Genomic DNA, 26,237 nt, shown 5'->3' with positions numbered 1-26,237 from the left:
TAATCGAGCTGGATTTGGCATTGCTATTGGACCCTGGGAGAGAAGACCTACTGACCCAGGAATTCTGAGAGACGCTCCCACTACAAGATGCTTCAGACCTGCATACCAAGGATGCCTTGGCCAATCTGGATCCAGAAAAATTACTAGACTTCTGTGCCATTCAATTCTGTGAACAATGTGACCTAACAATGGCCAAGTAGGAAATACATATAGAAGGTCCCTTGGCCAAGGTCAAATTAGAGTATCCGAGCTCTGAGTCTTGTTCCTTCCGTCAACTGAAGAAGTGAGGAACCTTGGCATTCCTGTGAGTTGCCTGAGGTCCATCACCTTCAACCTCCACGTGGACTATGATCACAAATGCTTCAGAGCTCAGAGACCACTCCCCTGGATCCAGGGTCTGTCTGCTCAGGAAATCCGCCTGAATGTTCTGGACTCCCGTGACATGGGAGGCCAACAGGCCTTCAAGGTGACATTCTGCCCAGTACATCAGAAAAGCCGTCTCCACCAACTGACGACTCTTTGTTCTTCCCTGATGATTGACACATGCCACTGCTGTAGCATTGTCTCACAAAACATGTACAGCTGTGCCCTCTGGCAGGCCCTGAAACTCGCACAGTGCCATACGAATCACTCTCGTTTCCAATAGGTTGATAGAACAACTCACTTCCGTCATGGACCACAGCTCCTGTGCCAGTTGACCCATACAGTGAGCTCCCCAGCCCCTGAGATTAGCATCTGTAGTCACTTCGGTCCACTGAAGAGGGTCCAACAGCACCCCTTTCGACAAGTTGGCTGTCTGCAGCCACCACTGGAGATCCCAATGCACCAACTCTGGCAACAGTAACTTGTCTCCCAAGCAGCTGGACTGGGACGACCACTTGGAGAGAATAGCCCACCGTAGCTGCCTCATGTGAGCCCTGGCACACACAACCGGCCGGATCAACATCTGTTGAATCTGACAACGTGATCGCAAAGCATGTCAAAAGTGACCTCCATATATTCCAAGGTTTGCGTCAGAATCATTGACTTGAGCGGATTGATCACCCAACCAAAGGACTCCAAAAACTAAACCTGAGCTGTCACCTGACAGTTCTCCTGGTGCAACTTTGTGCAAATAAACCAGTTGTCCATGTACGGATGAACCGAAACTCCCTCCTTCCGGTGAGCCGCTGCTACTACCACAGTGACTTCAGTGTAAACGTTCTGAGCGCTGTTGCCAGACCAAATGGCATTGCACAAAATTGATAATGCTTTCCCAAAATTGCAAAGCAAAGGAATCTCAGGTACTGCTGCTGAATCGGGATGTGAAGATAGGCCTCCGTTATGTCTAGTGCTGTGAGAAATTCTCCAGACTGCACTGTGACAGTGACCAACCGAAGCGTCTCCATGTAGAACGAGGAAACCCAAAGAGCCTGATTGACCCCTTTGAGGTCCAGAATGGAATCCTCCTTTTTAGCTCTGGAACTGGGCAAACCACCCGCAGACAAATCAGCTGGTCCAGGGTGTCCATGACTGCCCGGGCCTTGACGTGCGAGCAACATGGAGACTCTAGAAAGGCGTCTTTCAGAGGATAAACAAACTTGAGAGCATAACTTATGAATACTGTCGAGGACCCACTGGTCTGAAGTAATTCAGGCCCACCTCCCAAGAAACTCATAACCGAGCCCTGAGCAGAGGAGGTGAGAACCTCCACATCTGGCTCCACGAAAGGGTGAGTACGCAAATAGAACCGAGACCATTGAAAACCAACATCTCTACCCACTTGAAACCACCAGGAGTCTGCTCCTGACCTCTACCAGTCGCAAAACTATGGCCAAACAATTTAGGTCGATCCTCCAGAAGACAACGCACCTTAGATTCCCCTAAACCCTTCACCAACTTATCCGGCTCTTCTCCAAACAGAGATCCTCGAAAGGGGAGCTTGATCAACTTAGACTTCAAAGCCACATCTGCCGATCAACCACCAAACCAGAGAGATCAACAAGCAGCCACACCTAAGGCCATTGACTTCGCAGACGCCCTGATCAAATCATACAAAGCATCAGAGAAGAAAGCTGATCCCATTTCAATCTTAGATAGATTTTCCTTGGTGGATTGAGAGGTTGCTAACACCCTGTCAAACCACCGGAAGCACACCTGTGCCACTAAGCCACCGCAGACGGCTGCCTGTACTGCCAAGGCCAAAACATTGAAACAGTGTTTCAAAAGCATCTCCATACTGCTATCCCGAGGGTCTCAGAGAGCCGTTCCTGCATCTACAGGCACCATAGTCTTTGTGACAGCCGAAACCACAGCATCAATGGCCTGGGGCTTAAGCAAATCTTTGTCCTGATCCGGTACCGGATAAAGCCTAATCATAGACCTGGCCAACCGAAAAGGTGCATCTGGAATGTCCCATTGGGCTTGGACAGTGTCTCTGATGTCAGGATGCATACGAAAGGACTTAACAGACATGTTAGTCCTCTTCACCAGCGGGTCTACCTTACGAGTCACAGGAACCTCTTGCTTCTCTTCAAAATAGGACCAAAGAAATAAGTTCCTATAAGTCCTCTTTATGAAAGACCCGCACCTCAGAGCTCTTTCCGTGGAGACAAGTCATCCTGAGAAGGAACCGCGTCATTCTCACCTAGAAACTTCCAGTCTTCATAGTCCTGTTCTTCGACACTCCCCCCCCCCCCCCCCCCCAAGGGACTCTGTGTCCAACTCTATGGCAATCCCATCCTGTTCGTTCCAGAAAGTCCTGGGCTGCTTGGAACCAGACTAGAACCCCTTAGAAAAGCCTGGGTCCATCTCACAGGGGCTTGGACTGCTTTAATAAAAATGCTTTATACATGACCAGGACAAATTCTAGAGGGAAGTCCTCCCCGCAACTCACAAGAGTCCTGCGCTACAAAGGCCTGCTTCAAGAGCCACACAGGCCGCTCCCCCACCGCATACTGCACTTCCAACACGATGGAGTTTCCTGCTGAAACAGTTCTGCTCTGCTAGCTGAACCTGACACTGGAACCGCTACTGCTTCTCATGCCAAAGAGTTAGCTGACTCCAGTGCTGTGCAGATCTTACTCCAGCGGCAGTAAGACCCTGCTTCTGGCAAATGAAACACTGACACAGCTTCTCTGCCAAAGCAGACACCAACAACAGGCCTGAGACTTGGTGGGGAAGCAGCAGACGGTGTCTCTGCTGCTTTCTGCTTCTGTGGTTTTTGTTGGTTTTTTTTAAGGACGTTCTAAACGGTGGCTGTTCCCCCTTGACACTTCAACACCCTTCCCTCAAAGGGGTGGAGATCAACAACAGAGCACAGAACACCCTGGCCCTAAGGCACTCAGGAGAAGCTTGGGGATAGAAGGGAGGAGGGACTCGGCCACCCATGTTTGCACCCCTGAGATAACCAGACAACTCCATGGGTCTCTGCCTCTGCAAGCAAAGGGAGCAGCGTATAGATGATTTGTTTTTTAAACCCCAAGCAAGGAAAAAGGAAAATATAAACTGAGACTGAAGGGCTCACCAGGTCTTCCACCTCCTGGAGATTGAGAGATACTGAGGCTTTCAGGCACTGAGCAGGGCTCTTACCAGCGCTCTGGGGAACTGAGGAACTGAGTTCAATTCCCACCTCAGGCACAGGCAGCTCCTTGTGACTCTGGGCAAGTCACTTAACCCTCCATTGCCCCATGTAAGCCGCATTGAGCCTGCCATGTGTACCCCGTACAAATGTAACAACAAAAAAATCAGCATTCTCGATCTCCACTTGCTGGAAGGCATGCACAACAGTCATTCTGGGCCAGTCCAGAGGGATGCTAAGGAATTGCACTTTATTTGTGGCCATTTTGTGCTCGTTTATTACTTGTTCGTGGTTCTTGGTTCCTTCCTTATCTTTTGTGGTTGTGCAGTTTGTCATTCTTTTTTAATATATCCCTGACTGTATTTGGATACCCATATACCTGAATGCTGAAATGGATATTCAGTTAAAATGGCTTTTCATTTGTCATGTACTTAAAGAAGTAGTACCTCTTAACTGCCACAAAACTAAATTTCCCCATGAGGAGAAGGGCCATCTTTGCAGTATGGGAAGAAATCAATAAACCACCTTTTTTCTAAAGGGGATCCTCTTAAATTAAAATTTCAGCAATGATAACCCCTGATTACTTTGGAAATGACACCCCACTGGTATTTTAAGGGCATGGTAATGACCATGTTGTAAAACTTTGTTACGAGTAGGGAAATGAATGGTTTTAACTTCAGTAGAATAGACGCACACTGAGTACTTGAACTGTATTTAAATAATTGTACCTTGCTGCTGTGTTTTCAGACGTGCACATGAGCGTCCGCCACCACATCCTCACAGAATGCATCCCAACTATGGTCATGGTCACCATATTCATGTGCCTCAGACAATGTCTTCACACCCCCGGCAAGTTCCAGAACGTTCTGCGTGGTCAGTATTTATAAAATCCATTAAAATCTAGGCCATAAGTGAGAGAGAGAGAATTTAATGCATCACGGTATTTTTATGGGAAAGGAGGTAGTAAACTGAATTGGCCCAATATTCAGAAGCAGTTATCCATATAGCAGAAGCATTAGCATAAGTGTTTTATCAGCCTTATCTGTAAGTTTTCTGTAGAGCATGGATGTACCTCCTAACTCTATGGATAGTTGGCAATATTGACTTATGTCTGGGTAGCTATGTGGTTTGTTAGAATAAGAAGAAAACTGAATATTGCTATTCATACAACTAGCACCAGTCACTATTGAATATGTATATTCAGTGCCAATGCTTCTGTGAATAGCGGCACTGAATATACATGGACAATATAAATGTTGCAGAGAGTGCTTAAAACAAACTCTGATCATGATGTTTGAATATTGACCGAAAAATATATTTTTTGAAAAATTATAGACCCCTGAATTGTAATTTTACATTCATTTTAGATTTTCTGTGTACCAAGATTGTAATTTGTTTCTGTTCGTGTTGCAGGGAGATAGGACTTGAAGCTGGAGTGACTGCGGCTCCTTATCCACCAGGCCCATTACACCCTCACTTGGCCCACTACCACCCACCTCCTCGACTTCACCACTTACAAATTGGAGCACTTCCTTTAATGGTAAGACACTTGCCTGTTGAATGTCTTATGTGAAAGCATTATCACATGTAATAAGGCACACCATCTTGCATGCTAGGGTAACCATTTTTAGTCCCTGACTAGTTGTTGATGTAATTTTTAAAAAGACACCTCTTGTTTTCCATTGTGTAATACAAATTGGAAATTAATTTTATGAAAATATTGGCTTGCAGGACTTTGTTTTAAGAAAATAGCTTTTTTTGTTCAAGAAAGATGTTACCCAGAAAAGCTGTCATGATCAGTCTTTACATACACACATCCAGTCAACTTTTAGAACTAACTGAACCCAGCTAACACAAATTTCCCTGTGTGTGTTTAGTGTACTGTTGACCCTCTGCATCTGATTCTAAAACCCAATTCTTCCACCTTGGTGTGACAACTTTCCTACCACACATTTTGCTTTCATGTTTAGTGCTTTATGAGGCAGAAACACGTTTCTAAAAAGGTGCATTTAATCCCATGAGAATAGTCAAAATATAAAACGGGTATTTGGTCTCTGGTTTGTTTTTGCCCAGTAGCAGAAATGAGAAGTCCCTGTGCAGCCACTTCAAGTGTTATACAATCAAGAATAGAAAATGTATGACTTGAATTTGAAGCTGGTATGCAAAATAAGCAGTTTGGGGCACACACATAGACTGCATTCTCCATATCAGGAGCCCTGTAAATACTTCACCATATTAGCACAATTTAAAAACAAAAGTGTATGTGTGCTAATACACCACATAGGGTGGTGTTTATTTTAATATAGTCTGTGCTCAAAACATAAGATCTTAATCTGAAACCTGATGAGAGAACCCCATTTGAATAAATCGGAAAAAGGATATATTTTGATTATTCAAGAGAAAAATTGGATAATATCCTTGTATGAAAAAGCATGTGAACCTTTTCTTCAGTAACTAGTTGACACCCTCTTGAGCAACAGAACTTTGACCAGAGGTTCCACCAGTTACTGAAGGAACGATTTACGTGCTTTTTCGTACAAACATATGTAATCTTTTTGTTGAATAATCAGAAAATGCCATTTTTTTTTGTTCTTGAGTGAGTTATTCATTTGTTTTTATCAGGACGATAGGAGATGTCTCCCCTTGCCTGGCTTCTGTTGCTAATTTGTCACTTGTAGACTTTCATAGCCCACTATTTCTAAAAATCAATATGGGGAGTTTATTGTGGGGTTTATTTTCCTATTTGCATAGCTGTGATATTTACTCTGTTTAAGCATTATCACCTTTGTATTATGTTTTTATATTTTCTTTAATAAAAATTAGAAAAAAAATTAATATAGGTTACAGCTAACACACACACAAAAAATCAAACAATAAGTAAGCATAAGCAATCAAAATTAAAACAAACAAAACTTTAAATCCAGATGCATAAAATCAATATTCTAATTACAGGGGAAAGACGGGTAGAGGGAGGGATGGGAAGGAGAGGATTGTACAATCAGCTCATTGAAGGAATAACGGTGAGCTCTGTAGAGTTATAGAAATTTTATTTGAATGGGAAAGGGAGGGGGTTTCTTAGGTGGTTCATTTTACTGTCTTTTGAGGTTGTGTTTCCTTATATGGTTTATATTTTGTTTTTTGTAACTGGAAAGAATTTAGAGATACAAAATACATACCGTCAAACATATAAAATTAATAAAGTAAACATAAAATCTTATGTAAAATGATGACAAAAATGATACTACGGCATACCCCCCATTAGACATCAATTTGCATAATGGTTATATGGCAAATGCCAAGCTGTTTGCAATACAATATTACATTTGTAATCAGCCATAACTCAACGGTTAATATATTCCATACAGTCAATGCTCCTGCAGAAAAAAAAGCATAATCTCTCTAGTCTCACTCAAGCAAACACATCTGAAAACTGGAGTTGATCTTTGGAACTCTAGGTGGGTAGTAAATCCTCAACACAATAACTGTAGCAACTGAGCCTCATTGCATAAGGCAGTGGTTCCCAAACCTGGTCCTGGAGGCACCCTAGCCAGTCAGGTTTTCAAGATATACCCACAATGAATATTCATGAGACATATTTGCATGCACTGCCTCCACTGCATGCAAATCTACCTCATGGATATTCATTGTGGATATTCTGAAAACCTGACTGGCTAGGGTGCCTCCAGGACCAGGTTTGGGAACCACTGGCATAAGGCCTTGGATACCCAATGTAAGTATTTTAAATCTAGTAGCCAATTCAGGTTATGTAAGAGGAGTGGCAGGACAAATCTGTTAGTCCCAGTTAGTATCAGTGTAGCTGCATTTTATGCTACCTGAAGTGGTCAGCACAGATTCTGGAAGGCCAAACAATAGTCTGTTGCAGTGATCGAAATAAAATGACTAAGGACTGAAAAGACAGTATGCAAATTATCTAAAGTTAGAAATGGTTTCATTCCTTGGTGTCCCTCCGGACTGGCCCAGAATGTGACTGATGGGGTTGTGCATGCTTCCAGCAGGTGGAGACTAAGAATTGTGACTCTAGAGAGGGAGCTAATAAGAGCCCTGGCCAGTTAGAGAAAGATCCAGTGTTCTCAGTCTCCAGCAGGTGGAAGGTGATGAGCCCTTCAGTCTCGTTCCTTGCTTTTTCCTCTTCTATGTTTTTATTTCTGGCTGATTTGGTTAAAGGCTTAACAGAGTGTGTTCTTTTCCATCTGTTTATCCGAGGTTCTGCCTGTTAGTGGAGGCTGAGGCCCTGGTTGGGGGGGGGGGGGGTTCTCTTGCAGCCTTGAGGGGTGTCACACGGGTGGTCGGGTCCCTCCCCCCATGTCCTCCCTAGCCTCGAATTGATGCCTTGGTGTGCTGATTTGTAGCTTGCTGTCCAAGGGAAGAGCTGTGCAGGCAGGTAGAGGCAGCCACTAAAAAAAAAAAAGACCACAGCCATCAGCTGTTTGAGTGCAAGTGGGCTACACAGCTCCCTTTCTCTCTTCTGAGGCTGACTGTTCCTGTTCCTTCTACTGCTTTTAGCCACGGCACAGCTTGTTGAAAAAAAAATCATTTTTGGAGAAGGGTAGATAGTGGGGTTCCCCAGGGGTCTGTACTGGGACCGCTGCTTTTTAACATATTTATAAATGATCTAGAGATGGGAGTTACTAGTGAGGTAATTAAATGTGCTGACGACACAAAATTATTCAAAGTTGTTAAATCGCAAGAGGGTTGTGAAAAATTACAAGAGGACCTTACAAGACAGGACATCTAAACGGCAGATGATGTTTAATGTGAGCAAGTGCAAAGTGATGCATGTGGGAAAGAGGAACCCGAACTATAGCTGCGTAATGCAAGGTTCCAGGTTAGGAGTCACCGACCAAGAAAGGGATCTTGGCGTCGTTGTTGATACATTGAAACCCTCTGCTCAGTGTGCTGCGGCGGCTAAGAAAGCAAATAGAATGTTAGGTATTATTAGGAATGGAAAACAAAAATGAGGATGTTTTATAATGCCTTTGTGTCGGTCCATGGTGCGACCATATAGTGGAATTAGAAAAGGTACAGAGAAGGGCGATGAAAATGATACAGAGGATGGGACGACTTCCCTATGAGGAAAGGCTAAAGCGTCTAGGGCTCTTCAGCTTGGAGAAAAGATGACTGAGGGGAGATACTATAGAGGTCTATAAAATAATGAGTGGAGTGGAACAGGTAGATGTGAATCGTTTGTTTACTCTTTCCAAAAATACTAGGACTAGGGTGCTTTCGATGAAGCTGCAACTCAGTAAATTTAATGCGAATCGGAGAAAATATTTCTTCACTCAACGTGTAATTAAGCTCTGGAATTCATTGCCAGAGAATGTGGTAAAGAGGGTTAGCTTAGTGGGATTTAAAAAAGGTTTGGACGGCTTCCTAATGGAAAAGTCCATAGACTATTATTAAATTGACTTGGGGAAAATCCACTTCTGTTTCTGGGATATGCAGCATAAAATGTATTGAACTTTTTCGGGATCTTGCCAGGCAATTGTGACCTGGATTGGCCACTGTTGGAAACAGGATGCTGGGCTTGATAGACCTTTGGTCTGTCCCAGTGTGGCAATACTTACGTACGTATGAGAAGCTGTGCCGCAGTTCTGTGTGTCAGTGATGGGGCATCAGATCGAGTGGGTGTTATAAGATCTTCGCTGGATATCTCATCAAGGGCTTCTAAATCGGCGGGGGGGGGGGGGGGTCTGATTTGGGCGCGGCATGTTCAGTTCAGTCTGCTCCACTTTTGGCAGGAGCTGCCTCCATTTTTTTCTCCCTCATCGAACTCTGTGTCCCTGCCCGCGGCTTTGCCAGTGCCTTTGAATTCAGGCAGTTCCTCGGTAGTGGCGGTGGTGTCTGAAGTGGGGGTTTCCTCCTGAATTTGTTGTACAAATGGACAGATGTTTTGCTGCATAAACCTAGCCCTGTTGAAGATTCTAATAAGAGGCCTCTGGAGGGTCAGTTGGCCTCTGCAAAGTGGGTCAGACAGTCCTGGGACTTGGAGGAGGGCTTAGCCTCTGATCCAGACTAGAAGATGCCATCTCTGGAGGAGCCAGGTTTTTTTTTTTTTTCCTGGGAAATGCAGTGGCTGAGGTTCTTCCCCCTAGAGACGATCCTTCTGTGGTGAGAATTTTCCACAAAGAGGATTTGCAGGAGCTTATTTACCTGGTGTCCACTACATTGCATTTTGAGGAGCAGGAGTCCCCTGTGGCGGAAAGTAGGAAAGTTGACCTTCTGGTGAAAGGAATTCGTCGGCTAGGTAAGACCTTTCCTATGCACCAAGATATTAGGGACATTATTCAGGCACAGTGGGATGTTCCAGATGTGTCTCTTCGTCCTGCTAGGCCCATGGTGCGTCTTTACCCCATTCCGGACTCCGATAGATCTCTTCTGAAGCCGCCGGTGGTGGACGCAGTGGTGTCTGCGGTTACTAAGAGGAACATGTTCCCCCTAGATGGCGGTACTGCCCTTAGGGATGTTCAGGATCATCGTTTAGAGGCCTTGTTAAAGAGTTCTGTGATGTTTTGGCTTGGATGATGCAGGCAGCCATTTGTGGGGTTTTTTATAGTGAGATCTTGCTTTCAGTGGTCTGAAAAGGTATGAGATCGTGCATTGTATGATTTGTCAGCTATAGATACGAAGGTGGCTAAGCTTGAGATGGGCTCGACCATCTCTTTATATGATTTATTGAGGGCCTCCTCGAAGTCTATGGCCTTAATTGTGGCGGCACGTAGGTCTCTTTGGCTGTGAAGCTGATCAGCAGATGAGGCTTCTTAAGTCTAAACTTAGTAAGTTTCCCTTCAGAGGTTCTCTGTTTGGTGAGGAGCTAGACAAGGTGGTCCGCAGTCTGGGAGTGACTAAGGCCCCTAGATTGCCTGTGGATCGCCTTAAGGGGTCTGGTAGTGGTGTTTTCACTAGCCACGGGAGGGGACACAATTTTTTTTTTTTTTTTTTAATTTCTTTATTATATTTTAACATGTTAAATACATCTCCACATATTTGCAACGCTCACCATATGTGTAACATATTTATCTCTTCTTCTATAACAATATTTGCAAATAAACTCTTAACAATCCTTCCCCCCTTCCTCCCCCCCCTCCCCTTTCTTAATGTGGTGATTTACATGTTTCTTTCATCTGTTCATAAGGTTGCCAAATTTGTTGAAACCTATGTAATTGGCCTTTTCTCAATGCGGTCAGTTTCGCCATCTGATGCAGATAATCAAGTTTATGCTTTACTACTTGAATATGTGGTACCTCTATCTGCTTCCATGCCCTTGCCACTGTCATTTTGGCTGCTGCAAAAATCTGGCTAGCCATTTTATGTTGGTGTATCTTACATCTTCCCGGCCGGAAGTGTAAAAGACAGTATTCCGCCTGATTTGGATATTCTATCTTTGTGATTTGGTATACCATTGCTCGAATTTGAGTCCAAAATGCCTGTATCTTGGGACATTCCCACCATATATGCATAAATGTACCTCTATTACCACATTCCCTCCAGCAGTTCGGTGATATCTTATGGTATATTTTTTGCAGTCTATCCGGTGTATAGTACCACCAGTACCATATTTTATAACCATTCTCAGCCACTGACTGAGTGATAGAGGCCTTCAATAAATATCTAAGTCCCCTCATCCAGCATTCTCTTGTAAAGGTTTGTTGTAAGGCCCCCTCCCACCTTCTCATATAGTGATCTTGAGGGCTGGACATTTTTAATAGTGCCTTATATAATCGTGACACTCCCCCTTTGCCCCCTCCTCCCTTAATTGCCCTTTCTAACCCTGTTTCTGTAAGTTCCAGCTCTTCCCCTGCCCGTCTTTTTATATAGTTCCGCAGGCTATGATAATATGCCATATCCCTTTCTTCCAACTCATATTCCTCTTTTAATTCTTCAAAATTTTTAATTTCTCCATTGTTCCATATCTGGCCTAACATGTATAATCCCTTACGGGCCCAATTTTTATATACACTATCTGATTCTCCTAACGGAAACCCCGGAGCCCCACATATAGCCATTTGTAAAAAATATCTCCTCTCCGGAAACACTTTTCGTCGTATCCGTAACCATGTCTCCAGTAAGAGGCCAATCCCCACCGGCACCCTTTTAGTTAGAGACATAATTTCAGTCCCCTTCCTCCAAAGTATATCTCCTATATAGCGGGTACTCAACCATGAACGTTCCCAATGTAGCCATTTTTTATTATTTCTAGGAGTCCATTCCGCTAATACTCTTAGTTGGGCTGCCTGATAATATAGGTGGAAATTTGGTACTCCCATTCCCCCTTCCACGGGCAGCTGGAACATCATATCCCTATTTACCCTGGGGGGTCGCTTCCTCCAGATGTAGGCAAACATTTTCCTATTTAGTTGTTGGAAGAACTTTTGTGGGATAGGTATTGGGATGGCCATGAACAGGTATAATATCTTTGGTAAGAGTATCATTTTTATAGCATGGATTCTTCCCAGCCATGATATAGTAAGTCCTTCCCATCTGTCCACTTCCTCAAACAGTTCTTTGATTTTTTTGGGATAATTTGCTTGATATAATCCCCCTATTTCCGGTGTAATCTGTATCCCTAGATAGCGAATTGACTTATTTGCCCATGTGAACGGAAACTTATCTGTTATCTCTTGTATTTCCCTAGGTGATGCCGAGAGATTTAATATTTCCGATTTATTTATGTTAATTTTAAATCCTGAGACCCTTCCATAGTTTGTCATCACCTCCATTATCTCTTGTATTGATTGTGATGGATGGGTTAATGTCAGGAGAACGTCATCGGCAAAAAGCATTATTTTATGTTCCCTTTGCCCCCGTACTACTCCCCTTATATCTTTGTGTGTCCGTATTATCCTCGCTAGTGGTTCGATTGATATTGCGAATAATAATGGGGAAATTGCACATCCTTGCCTTGTTCCTCTGTGCAGCTCTAGTATGTTAGTATGTGTCCCATTTATCTTTAATACCGCCATCGGTTTCGTGTATAATAGGCGCAGCCATGTCATAAATCGTCCCTCTATACCTATCTGACGTATTACTGTAAATAGAAACTCCCAATCTACACGATCAAATGCCTTTTCAGCATCGACTGAGAATATTATTGTTGGTGTTTTGTCATCCTGTATTTGTTGTATGATATGTAACAGTGTCCTAGTATTATCATGTGTTTGACGACCCCTAATGAAGCCAGTCTGGTCTTCATGTATTAATCGTGGCATTACCTCCTGTAGGCGGCGTGCCATTATTTTAGTAAAAATCTTATAGTCCGTGTTCAGGAGAGATATTGGCCGGTAGGAGCCACACTGTAGCGGGTCTTTACCTGGCTTTAGGAGTATGGTCACTTCAGCCATCCTCCATGAGTATGGCAGCTCCTGTGCCTCCTCGAAGGCAGCAATAGCTTTCAGTAGTACTGGGGCTAGTATTTTTGCAAACCTTTTATAAAATCTAGAAGGGAAGCCATCCGGCCCGGGGGATTTGTTGTTTGGCAAATCTGCTATTGCTTCTTCTATCTCTTCTAATGTTATGGCCTTTGACAGCGCTTCCTGCTCCCTTCCCGTGACTCTAATCATCTCCAGGTCCCGCACGTATTGTTCCATGTCCTCCCTTGATGTATCTTGTTCTGCTTGATATAGCTGATTATAGAAATCCCAAAATACCCCTGCCATTTCCTCTGTTTGTGTTATTAGCTCCCCTGAGGGGCTGTGTATGCCCTGTATATAATTGCGCTGTGCCTGCTTTTTAAGCTTATTAGCCAGTAATCTGCTTGTTTTATTTCCAAATTCATAGTACTCCTGCTGTACTTGTTCTAACTGTCCGGCTATATCCGCCAGTTGTATTTCATTAAGTTGAGCTTTAAGTTGGCGTATTTCTTCTGTTTTTTTACTATCTGTTGGGTCTTTCTTATGCATGTTCTCTAGTTTCGTTATTTGTTTCCGTAAATTGGTTTCTGCCTCTGCTTTTTTCTTATTGATATATGCTTGCTTCGCTATACATTGGCCCCTAATAACTACTTTCAGGCCCTCCCATAAACTTGTCGGTTTAACCTCTTCAGTATCATTGAACTGTATGTATTCTCTTATATTGTTTTCTATTTCTAGGACACTCTGTGGGTCCATCAAAAGTGTTTCATTTAGGCGCCATCTTCTCTTCTTTGTCTTCCCTCCCTCTCCCATCACCTCCAATAGCACCATCGAGTGATCAGACCAGCTACATTGTTCTATCTCCACTAATTTGATATCATTTCTCATCCCTCTGCCTCCTAGCCAGTAATCAATTCGTGAATAGGTATTATGTTTGGGAGAGAAAAAGGAGTAATCTCTCTCTGTCCTATGTCTCTCTCTCCATATGTCTACTAGGTCCCATCGGGCCATCCACCTTATGAGGGCTTTCCTATCTGTTTTTGCATATTCTACTCTCCCTCCTGAGTTGTCCAATTTAGGATCTATCGTGAGATTAAGATCACCTCCCACCAACAATTCTCCTTGTATATTTTCCTGTATCACCTTTTCCACTGTATCTAAAAATTCTCTCTGCCCCACGTTAGGGGCATACATGCACACTAGAGTATAATGCTTATTATATAGTGACACTGTCATCAATATATATCGTCCCATTTTATCTTTCACTGTAGTATGTACTTGCCATGGGAGGGATCCCGACAAAGCTATCAGGACTCCCTGCGTTTTTTTATTCGCCCTATTGGAAGCACATTGGACAGTGGGATATCTCTTATGTTTCATCAGGTGTTCATGATTTCTTCTCAGATGGGTCTCCTGGAGAAACACAACATCCGACTTTTGTCGGGTCAATTCTCTAAACACCTGTCTACGCTTCTGCGGTGTATTGAGGCCTCTTACATTTAGTGTTATACATTTAAACATTTTACAACTTGTAATAATAAACCTTCAACATATTTATCACCATACTGTAACATCATAACATCCTGTCCCCCTTTTTTCCCTCCCCCCCCATCTTGTAATATACCCCTAAGGTTTATCTTCCCCCCGTTCCCCCCTCTGAACTTCCCACCCCCCCCCCCCCATCTTCCTTTCCCAAATCCAGAGCACCCGTTTCATCTCAAAATAAAAACGGTGCTTTGTAGAGAGGAAGTGATCCCCTTTGCCCATCTCTAATTAGAAATTACCATTTTAGATTCCCCCTCTCCAATCCTTATGTATTTCTAACATTTCCCTTTGCTCTTTCCCCTTACCTACTTGCCTCCCTCCCCCCGTTTGATCTTCCAGAATCCCCATTTCCCCTTATATGCTATACTCCCCCAAACAGAGCCTTATCTCTAACCATATCAACCACTGAATATGTCAGTCCTTGACATTACCCTTGGCATTTGTGTTCAAGTGAGGCGTCCAGCTGATTGCTGGCGTTGCAGGCGTTTGCGGCCTACTCGCTGCCACTTCGGATAATTTCTCATGTTCGTCTGAGAGCGCCTCGTTTCCACATCCGTGGATGCTGTTGCTGGAATATCTTCGGGCAGCAGCTCCCGTGCTTCTGCTAGCGTTTTTATCTGATGTTGTCTCCCATCTTTATAGAATACCAGGGCAAATGGGTGCCTCCATCTGTACTGAAGCCCCATCTCCCTTAATCTCCTGGTGACTGGTTTCAGGTCTGCTCTTCTCCTCAGTGTTGCCGCCGCCAGGTCCTGATATATCTCGATTTTGTATGTGTCCCATTTAAAATCTTGCTTTTGGCGTGCTGCTTGGAGAACTCGCTCCTTGAGCTTATAATCCCGGAAGCAGGCGATCAAATCTTTGGGAAGGTTGTTTCTTGTGGCCCCAAGGGCTCTATGAGCTCTGTCCAATAGCACTTGCTCGGGCTCCAGGGGCTGTTCGGAAGTTGCCACCAATGCACATACTATCTGTTGTACCACCTTTTCCGTTTCTTGGTAAGTGGGTGACTCCGGTAACCCCCGAAATCGGAGGTTGTTCCGCCGGCTGCGATTCTCCAAATCTTCAATCTTGTCAGCTAGTGCTTCTTGCCCCAGGTCTATATCTTGAACTCTCCGGTCCAGGGCCCCCATGTTCTCCCCCTGTTCCTCCAGTCTAGTCTCTGTTTCCTCCACTCTGTGCCCAAGTTCTTTGATTTCACTTCTGAGATCTGCCCCCATCTTAGCTAAGTCAGCTCGCATAGCTTTTAAATCAGTGCGAATTTCATTCAGCAAAGTTCTTAGTTCTGGGAGGGATTCCTCCTCTTGATTCATTTGTTCTGGCGTCGGGAACATATCTTCGGTAGAGGGATTGCGTTTTCGGTCCCCGCTTGCTGCAATTTCCTCTCCACTGGCCGCCATATTGTTCTGCCTCGTGGCTCCCGCATATGCGAATTGGGAGAGGCTTGGCGTCGTAGCGCTGGACTCCATCGCTTCTGTTTTCTCCCCTGTTGCTATTTTATTTTTTGTTTTCCACTCGTGCTGATGGGTCTGCTCTCCCGCGCTCTTTTCGCCTGCTTAACGTGGAGCCGATGGATATTTCTCCCTCCGTCGCTCCTCCACCTCTCCGTAGCGCCCGGGGCAAAACTTCTCAGTTCGCTACTGGCAGTGGATCGGCGCCGATTTCCTTTTACCTGCACTGTCAGAGGCTTTGCACTCGTGCTGATGGGTCTGTTCTCCCGCGCTCTGTTCGCCTGCTTAACACGGAGCCAATGGATATTTCACCCTCCGTCGCTCCTCCACCTCTCCGTAGCGCCCGGGGCAAAACTCCGCAGTTCGCTACTGGCAGTGGATCAGCGCCAATTTCCTTTTACCTGCACTGTCAGAGGCTTTGCCCCCTCCGGTAGATGTTTTTTAATTTTTGATTATGGTAGGGAATCTTTCTATTTTTGCTATGGGCAGGCAGGAGCTCAGCATTTATGCTGCCATTGCTCCCGTGACGTCACTTCCTCTCCGAGGGGACACAATTTTTGTCGCTATAGATCAGTTAGAGTGGCTCCAGTTCAGCGTTCCTGTTTTTTTCAGAGGACTCTCCTTTCGGGATAATCAAAGAGGAGGGAGGGAGTTGGGCTCTTCCTTCCAGTCTTCCTCTCGTACTCCATAATGAAGGTATGCAGGCCCAGCCTCTGATTTCCGTCTGAGCGCGGTTAACGCAGTTTTATTGGAGATGGGCCCAGATTACTTCTGACCAGTGGACTTTAGTGGTTATTCAAGACGGGTACGCCTTAGAGTTTGCGTGTCCTCTTACAGACCCCTTCTTGGAGTCCCCCTGCCGTTCTCCTCTCAAGGCGGTGGGGGTTAGGGAGACTACAGAGGCTCCTAGACCTTCAAGCTGTCTGTCCAGTTCCATATTCAGAACTCAGGCAGGGATGCTATTCCATTTACTTTCTAGTTTCAAAGAAAGAAGGTTCTTTCAGGCCAATCCTAGATCTCAAGGTGGTCAATCGGACTCTGCGGTCGATCATTGTAGCAGTTCGGGCCGGAAAGTTTCTGACTGCTCTGAACCTGACAGAGGCCTGTCTTTATATTCCAATTCAGACCACACATCAGTGTTTTCTCTGCTTTGCTGTGTTGGGAAAGCATTATCAGTTTCTGTTGCTGCCTTTCGGGCTAGTGGCAGCTCCTTGTATGTTTACCAAGGTGATGGTAGTAGTGGTAGCGGCCCTCAGAACAGAGGGCATCCTGGTTTATCCTTACCTGGATGATTGACGGATTAGAGCAAAGTCATTTCAGGAGAGTGTTCAGGCCACGGACTGAGTGATTTAATTTGCAGTCCTTAGATTGGGTAGTCAACTCGCAGTAGAGTCCTCTTCTATCATCTTCTACCGTCCCAATCACTGGAATACCTAGGGGTGTGCTTTGATACTCATCAGGGTTGGGTTCTTCTTCCCCTGGCTCATATCCTCAAGTTGCAGTCTTGAAGCCGAGGGCAAGGGATTATCTTCAGGTTCTGGGTTCCATGGTGGCGGCAATAGAAGCAGTGCCCTGGGCAAGGGCCCACATACAGCCTCTTCAAAGGTCTCTACTCTCCAGGTGGTCGCTGCAGAGGGATTCCCTGCAGACGAAATTGTCCCTGCCGATTCAGGTGAGGAGCAGCCTACACTGGTGACTCTGGACACCCAATCTATCCAAAGGGTATGCCCTTGGAGCAGCCGAAATGGATAGTGATCACAGCAGATGCCACTCGGGTTGGGGAGCTCACTGTCGGGAGCAGTATGCTCAAGGTCTTTGTTCTCGGCAGGAGACGTCATGCTCGATCAACTTTCTGGAGACCAGAGCAATTCGACTGGCTCTCTAGGTGTTTCATCATCTGGCAGGCAAGGTAGGGCGTATCATGTCAGACAGTACCACAGTGGTGGCCTATATCAATCGGCAAGGGGGAACAAGGAGTCGCCAGTTGGAGGAGGAGGCAGCGGAGCTCTTGCGTTTGGCGGAGTTGCATCTTGTGGCTCTTTTCTGTGGCTCACGTAGCATGTGTTCAGAACGTTCATGTGGACTTTCTCAGTCGAAACACACTGGATCCCAGGGGGTTGGCCCTCAGCGAAATAGCGCTTCACGCAGTGGTAGAGAGTTGGGGGCTTTCAGTGATGAATCTTTTTTGTCCATGCTCAACGCAAAGCTTCCATTGTACTTCAGTCATCGATGGGACCCCAGAGCACAGGGGGTAGATACGCCCCTTCAGCCTTGGCCAGCCAATCTGCTCTATGCATTTTCTCCATAGCCTCATAGGCTGTCTCAGAGGATCAAGACTTAGAGTTTGGGCAATTTTGGTGTTGCCAGATTGGCCTCGCAGGCCTTGGTGCACCGATCTGTGGCGTCTTCTGGTCGATCCTCCTCAGTTTCTGGAGTCTATAAGTCTTACGGTACAGGGTCTGGTGCATTCAGATCCGGCTTTATTTTGTCTTACAGCTTGGCTTTTGAGCGGGCGTGGTTGACGAAGAGGGGGTACTCGGTGAATGTGGTTGCCACTATGCTTCAGTCGAGGCATCAGTCTATGTCTCTAAATTATGTAAGGACCTGGAGAATTTTTGAGGCATGGTGTGAGGAGCAGAACATCTCCCCCTTTCGAGCATCGGTTCTGCCGATTTTGGATTTCTTGCAGAGCAGTTTTGACAAGGGTCTGGCCATGGTCTCTTAAGGTACAAATTGCAGCCTTGTCCTGCTTTCGGAGATGCGTTCAGGGCAAGGCCTTGGCGAGTCATCCAGATGTAGCCCAGTTTTTGCGAGGGGCGAACCTTATTTTCCGCCTTACCGGTCTGTGTTTCCGCTTTGGGATCTAAATTTGGTGTTCTCTATTATCACCAAGCCTCCATTTGAGCCTTTGACTTCCAGTACGTTAAAAGATTTGACACTTAAGACGGTACTTTTGGTGGTGAGTCTCTGAGCTGCAGATCCTTTCTTGTAAGTCACCGTTTTTGGAGTTCTTAAAGATTGGGTGGTGTTATGCCTTGTTCCCTCCTTTCTACCTAAGGTACTGTCCTGATTCCACTTGTCTGTCGTTTTTCCCTCATTCTATGAGAGGACAAGCAGAGTCTTAGGAGGAGCGTTGTTCTGGTGCCTCCTTTGGATATTTGCAAAGCGGCCACTTGGTCGTCCCTGCATTCCTTTGCTAAGCCATTATAGATTGGATGTGCAGTGTCGTGAGGTGGTGGATTTCTGTGCAAAGATCCTCACGACGGGGTTACTTGGATTCCTCCCATGATCGTACTTCTTTATTATTTCTCATCAGTCACATTCTGGGCCAGTCCAGAGGGACACTAAGGAAAGGGAAATGGGACTTGATATACTGCCTTTCTGAGGTTTTTGCAACTACATTCAAAGCGGTTTACATATATTCAGGTACTTATTTTTGTACCAGGGGCAGTGGAGGGTTAAGTGACTTGCCCAGAGTCACACGGAGCTGCAGTGGGAATCAAACTCAGTTCCCCAGGATCAAAGTCCACTGCACTAACCACTAGGCTACTCCTACGGAAGGAGAAATTAGGCCTTATCTGCTAATTTGCTTTCCTTTAGTCCATCTGGAATGGCCCAGATCCTTCCCCCAGTGTATTCTGTTTTATTGTCGATGGTTCTGTTGTTTGTTTCCTCTTGGAGCTGAGTTGTACATTTGCTGTGCTATTTAAAAAAAAAAAAAAAAGACAGAAAAGAGAAACAAGCAAAAGGATATGACAAAGTAGCGCGTGCTCTGCCTGGAGTGGCATTTTATGAAAGCACGTTTATATGAGGTACTGGCTCTGTTAGCAATGTGCTGGTGGGTGCTCAGGCTCGCGGATCCACAGGCAAGGTTACTGCTGCTTTTCTCCTTCTGCTTTGTTACGGTAATACTGGATCTTTCTCTAGCTGTCAAGGGCTCTTATTGGCGCTCTTCCCTAGAGTCACGGTTCTCAGTCTCCACCTGCTGGAAGGTGTGCACAACCCATCAGTCACGTTCTGGGCTGGTCCAGAGGGACTAAAGGAAAGCAAATTAGCAGGTAAAGCTTAATTTCTCCATTGCTGTAGTGTCCATAATTTACGTTCTTTATTATGTTCGATACATGTGCCATTTTCAGTACTGTGGAATTAGTAATGCCTAGATTTATTATTTTTTTTTATTTTTAGAGAATTAGCAATGGGCAAATTAAATCAAATCAATCAAGAAAAGGAGAAGGAATCTGGATCAAAGAGTGCCCATGTATTTGTAGCTATGGTTGGTTGTAAATTACTGGTGGTAAATCCAAACCTAAAGATGCACTATGATCTAAATGACTGATTGTTATAGGCTAGTGTCCATTTTCTTTTTTTTTTAAGCAAATTTATGAAGAAATGGGCTTTCCATCAATGTTAAGACTATTTTGAAGAGATAGGCGCAGTTAACCCTATACAATCATGTTCCAAAAAGGTCATGGCACTGAAACGATGATATTTGCTTGATTCTCTTTACTTTAAGTGTGGTGCAGCTGGTAGCTGACTTTAGGACAAAGTGCCTTATTGATGTGTTGGTCAAAAGACTGCTGACAAATTTTGTCAGCTGCTTGTAGAGCATCTGACCAGGATTGGGATTACAGGGCAGGCTGGGGTTTTTTGTTGTTGGTTAGGGGAAGAATGGAAGGGGAGGATATAGTTCAGTTGCTTTTCGTTCACTGTTCGTCTTCCAATGATAGAACAATTGGACATAAAAGGGACAATTCTTTAACTGGGTGGTTCCATGTAGGTGCCCCGAGGCCGCATAATTAGGAGCCCATTCTGACTAAATTTTCTTATAGAATACAAGCATATACCCTAGTATCAGCGGGCATAAGATTTATACGACTGCATTTACACACTGACCATAGAGCTGGCCTAACTGTGGGCACCTGAATGCCATATGGACACAAGGAAATTTATTTGACATTTATACCCTGCATTATCCCAAACAAGTTTGGGTTTAGTGTGGCTAACTATAAACATTTGTAAAAGGTACAATACAATTAGTATTAGAATACATAGTAATAGTAATAACTTACATGCTTAACTTACAGAATACTGTAAATGGGTAGAGTTCCCACCCATGCTTTGCCCAAATGTACTCCCCCTTGCAAATATGTGCTATACAAAATAGTCTTGTATTTAGAGAATAGGGCTTAGAATGCATTCAGTGGGTGTATAAATTTTAGTGCCCAGTTATAGCTTTTGTGTCAGCTCTATACAAATGACTTACAACTCTTATGTATTGATGGGACTAGACCAGTAAACTGGTATCCAGTGGCATAAACTTTATTCGAGCAGCACCTGTGAAGCAAAGGGGACCATGTGTAGCTGCTCTCATATTTTCTGAGATGCATCCTCCTGTTTGTTGTTGATATATTAAATTGATACCAGACAGTAGTAGCTGTATGGTTAAAGATGAACATTTTAGGGAGGAAGTGATGTCACGAGGCTGAATGGCCGCCTGAGCTTTTAGCTCCTGCACTTCCCCGCTTGCAAATTGCAAAATCTGCCGACATCGGGACCCGAGTTACTCCCAGATTGGGTACAAAACGGTGTTGACTAGGACCGACATGAATAAAAATTTAGGATCCCAGCATAGAGAGGGGGAGTGCTGTTCGGCACGGAAGCTAGTGCGGGACCTCTCGAGACACGTGTCACCTGTGGCGGGTCGGTCGTCTGGTTCGGAAATCGGCCTCTTCTCAGATGGAAGTCAGGCACCCGACCCCAAAGAAGAGTCTCCTGAAAGAGCTAGTGAAATGTTTGGAGGAAATCCGATCCGAAATAAAGGCCTCTAAGCTCGAGATTTTAGAGCATGTGGACATCATTAGCCTCGACCTTTGAAGGCCTCTAAGCTCGAGATTTTAGAGCATGTGGACGCCATTAGCCTCGACCTTAGAGAGTTGGTGGGGGGGCAGGTCGAGACACTTGAAGAGTACGTAGAAGAGCAGGAGGAGAGATTCGCTGGGGTAGATACCCGTGTACAGCAGCTGTTCGAGCAGACGGACGAATTGCATTATAAAAGTGATGACCTCGAGACCCGGGATAGGAGACACAATGTCCGGTTTCGAGGGGTGCCGGAAAATGACAATATGGAGGACGTCCTCGCAGTGGTTTGTACCCTCTGCCTGAAAATTATGAGGGAATCGCTGGATTTAGACTCCGTGGGGATTGACCGCGCTCATAGAACGCTTGGCAAACCAAGAGACATAATAGTGCGCTTCACATCTTTTGCTTTTAAAGAACAGTTGTAGCTGAAAGCGCGTCAATCACCAGCTTTAGATTATAATGCAGCACAGGTGACGGTTTTCCAGGATATATCGCTTTTTACCTTGTCACAGAGGAGAGTGATGAAGCCAGTTCTGGAGATCCTAATAAAAGAAAAGATTTCCTATCGATGGTTGTTCCCTTTTGCGTTGTGTTTCTCTGTCCGGGGAAAGCAGGCCCGATTTCGCAAGATGGCGGAGGTATAGAAGTTCCTGCACGAAGCTGGACTGGCTGTGGTGGCGACCCCCCCCCCCCCCCCCCCCCCCCCACCGGGTGAACTGGCTCCCGCCAAAAGGGCACAGCTGCAGAAATGGAAGCGGATCCCCCAGAAAGATAAGATAAGCAGCGTGATCAAACCTGACTTTGTCTTTTTTCTTTGGTTTTACAAAAAGCCTGTCTTAATCGTTTAAGAGTTATGAGGATTTTGGAGCTGCTGTTTCTTCATTAGAGTGGTTAACTTGCCCTAAGGGGTGATGGTAGACTGTGTGGGTCCTGTTGTTTGGTTAGATGTTACATGTGCTGTTATAACAAGAATGTGTGGGGATGTGTGAATGGGGTTAATGTTAGATGGGAGGGGGTTTATTTAGCCTTTGGGGGGATTTTCCTGTTTTTCCCATTCAGGGCCTACGGGTGCTGTCTATTGGGGGTATGAATGTTGAGTGGATAGAGTGGGGATGGGGAGGTGGGATTGGAGGGGGGACTTTTGGGGTTTACCAAGGGGTTGGGGATTTTTGTAGTTCTAGAGGATGTGGGGGGCTTCCAGGGATGCTGTATCATTGTGCTGCTTGCCTACCAAAGGTTGGTTATGACAGATGATCTAAAAATTTTGTCTTATAATGTGAAAGGCCTGAACTCTCCACAAAAGCGCCAGAAGCTATTTAAAGAATTGACACATTTTAAACCTCAAGTGGTGTTTCTCCAGGAAATGCATCTGAGACGGGACCGTGAAAAGTTTCTATGCCACCCTCAATATCCCCACATTTTCTGTGCATCTGCGATTGACGGGTCTAAGAAAAGGGGGGGGGGGGGGGTGGCCATTTTCATTCTTCATTACAGTTCCAGGTGGAGAAAGTGAATTGAGATAGAGGAGATTTCTGATGTTCAGTGTGTTACTGGGTGATCGGTCTGTCACTCTGGCGTCGATTTATGCACCCAACGAAGCGCAAAAAAACCACATTGGTGGGGCATTTTTTAAAAATCCACCCCTTTCAGTTCATACCCAAGGTCTCTCTATTCCAAGCCTCCTTAAGAGGACCATTCTCTCGGGGAGGAAGAAGAGAAACCAAAGCTCTATGTAAACCTGATACAGAAACCTGACCAAAAACAACATCTTGTAAAAAATCTCGAAGTTTCTGACCTAACCTTGTATGCACAGCCTTGTGATCTAAGCTAGAATAATAGTGGTGCAGCTGCCGATAAGCAAAATAATCTATGTAAGTTAGGGAGAGTCTCTGCTGTAAATCATGAAAAGAATAGAAAACACCTTCCTCATTGAGAAAATGCTCTGTCGGAACATCTCTTAATCCAGACTCCAGCCCTGATGGAAAATCTGCATTACCCCTACATGACAATAAATCACTAGCATTTGGGTTCTGATGCCAACAATTCAAAAGAGCCCTCCAAATGCCTCTCAGTGGCTGCAGCAATACACTCTGACAAGAGCGAGGCAAATTTTTTGTCTGGGCATTCAAAAGAAAATTCAAATGCCAAGGTGTAAACAATTCCCTTTCCAATCGCGTAGGAGTAAACTACTCAGTACCAAACAACCAAACCCTAAGGTGCCGCTGAAGATAAACATGATCATATCACCTAAGGCAAGGTAGACCTAAACCTCCTTGTGGCCAGGAATCATAAAGATTCTACACACATTTTTTATTTCCTCCCCCCCCCCCCCCCCCCCAAATAAAAAAAAAATTCCTACACAGCATGTTTAACAGCTGTAGATCTTAAAAGGTGCAATGGTAAAACTTGTAAAACATAGAGCCAGCAAGGAAAAATAATCATTTTAAAGAGGTTTATCCTGCCCATTAAAGATAAAGATAAATGACTCCATTTCTCGAAGTGGAATTGGGTGTCTTTTAACAACCTATCAACATTCAAATGATATAGCCAACATCATCTCTAAATAAAAGATTCACCGGTCTATTTCATTGACTAGTGTCCCTGCCAAGCCACACCTTGACCCCCTTCCCTTTGCAATGCCTCTGATTTGTCAAGCTTTAACCTTAATCCTGAAAAATCCCCATTTTCAGTCATGCATTCTAATAAAGCCCCTATTGATACTTGGGGATTAGTCACATGAACCAACTAATAGTCAGCAAATGCTATTTTAAAGGTATCTGTACCTAATTGAAAGCTTTGTATGTCTGGATTCCTCTGAATGTCACGGAGGGAGGGGGTCCAGAGTAAGGACAAACAAAAGCAGTGAGAGCAGTCAACCCTGTCTGGTACTACGATGTATTGAAAAGTGGGGGGGGGGGGGGGGGGGGGAAGCAGTCCATTCACCCTCACTTGAGCTTTAGGAAGAAAACACAAAGCCAAAATCGCTTCCTGAAAAAACCCCCCCACATATTCCATAAGTATCCAACACCAACCTGTCAAAGGCCTTTTCAGCATCAAAACTGATCAGCACGGAGGGAACGTCTTAACCAGCTGCCAATTCTAGAGTAACAAGAATCTTTCTCACATTCTTGGTAACGTTGTGGCCTTGCACGAAACCCACTTGAGAATCCTCAATCATATCAGGAAGTATACGAGATAAACAGTTCACCAAAACGTTTGCAAATAATTTGGCTTCATAATTGAGCAACGAGATCTGTCTATTTGATTCTGGTTTCTGTGGATCTCGACCCGGATTTGGCAAAAGGACTATCTGGGCTAGCCGCAAGGATTCAGGCAGCCTTCCCACTCCTATTATAACATAGAAGTCAGTGGGGATACAACCTCCTCCCTCAGCATCTTATAGAACTCTCCTCTATAGCCATCAGGTCCAGGAGCCTTACCAAGGGGTCCCCATTGTATAGCCCAAGATACCTCCTCCACTGCAAAAGGATCATTTAGTATAGCCAAACTGTCTGGTTCCAACTGCGAAGATCCAACCAGAGCTTTCCAAAGGAGTAGGATCAGGGGACGAATACAGATGGGCATAGTAGTCTCTCATAATGCAATTAATTTGAGCATCCTTATTTTCCAAAACCCAGTAGAGGAGTACAGAGCATCAATCTTAAAGGGACTCTGACAGGGACGAGCCAAGTAGGCTAGCAATCTACCACTCTTATTTGCATTCTTGTATAATTGATATTGAAAATAACTGCAATTTTTGGGTAGTGTGATGAATTAATTCATTTAGAGTATGTTGCCACTCTAAAAGCTGAGTTTTAACCTGTACATTATAGTGGATCCTATAAAGATGTCTCAGACATTGTAACCTCCCTTTCCAACCGGAGCAGCTCCCTGTCTCTGACCGCAGTATCCCAATATAGGATTTATCCACATGAGCAGTATTCACTTCCTTAAATGTCTGATATTTCAGTGAGATAAAGTCTAGAAATCTCTCGTCCCCGTAAAGATGAACATGGAACTTCCACTGATAGTGTCTTGGAGATGCCCCGGGAAACTCCAAGCAAGCAGGTACCATAGCATGATCAGAGATTTTAATGTGTCCAATCTCTACTGCCTGTATCATGGTAAACAGACAGTGAGATATGAAAATGTAATCAATCCTGGACATGGTGGTGTGTTCTTGAGGCAAGTGAATAGAGTCCCTTTCTACCGGGTGCAAGGTGCGCCAAACATCCACCAAATCCAGTATCTCACTCAGCATTGGAATACCCCGGGATTCGTGGAAGAATCCACTCATTGTCCCATAAGATCTATCTAGCCTCAGATCCCCCACTTCATTAAAGTCCCTTCCTACCAAAAATAGGAACCCCATCAAAGCTTTGAGGATGATGGTGAATCTGCTTGTAGAAAGCTTTACTGTAAGTATTTGGTGCAAAAACATTGCAAAGGAGCTGTGGT

At 44.7% G+C, this 26,237-nt stretch overlaps 1 protein-coding gene across 5 annotated transcripts in view; it reads left to right on the top strand.

Annotated features, from left to right (window-relative positions):
- Positions 1-26,237, top strand: part of RNF111 (ring finger protein 111) — a 272,738-nt gene that overhangs the window by 226,075 nt on the left and 20,426 nt on the right. For all 5 annotated transcript variants that reach the window (XM_030188739.1, XM_030188758.1, XM_030188754.1 and 2 more), the window contains 2 exons: positions 4,307-4,432; positions 4,973-5,099. In XM_030188739.1, coding sequence (XP_030044599.1) covers positions 4,307-4,432; positions 4,973-5,099 — 253 coding nt within the window. The remainder of the gene's footprint in view (positions 1-4,306; positions 4,433-4,972; positions 5,100-26,237) is intronic.

Source organism: Microcaecilia unicolor, chromosome 1 (genome assembly GCF_901765095.1).
Source record: "Microcaecilia unicolor chromosome 1, aMicUni1.1, whole genome shotgun sequence".
Taxonomy (NCBI): Eukaryota; Metazoa; Chordata; class Amphibia; order Gymnophiona; family Siphonopidae; genus Microcaecilia; species Microcaecilia unicolor.
Note: the sequence above shows the minus strand (reverse complement) of the source record. Positions and strands in the feature narration are given on the sequence as shown.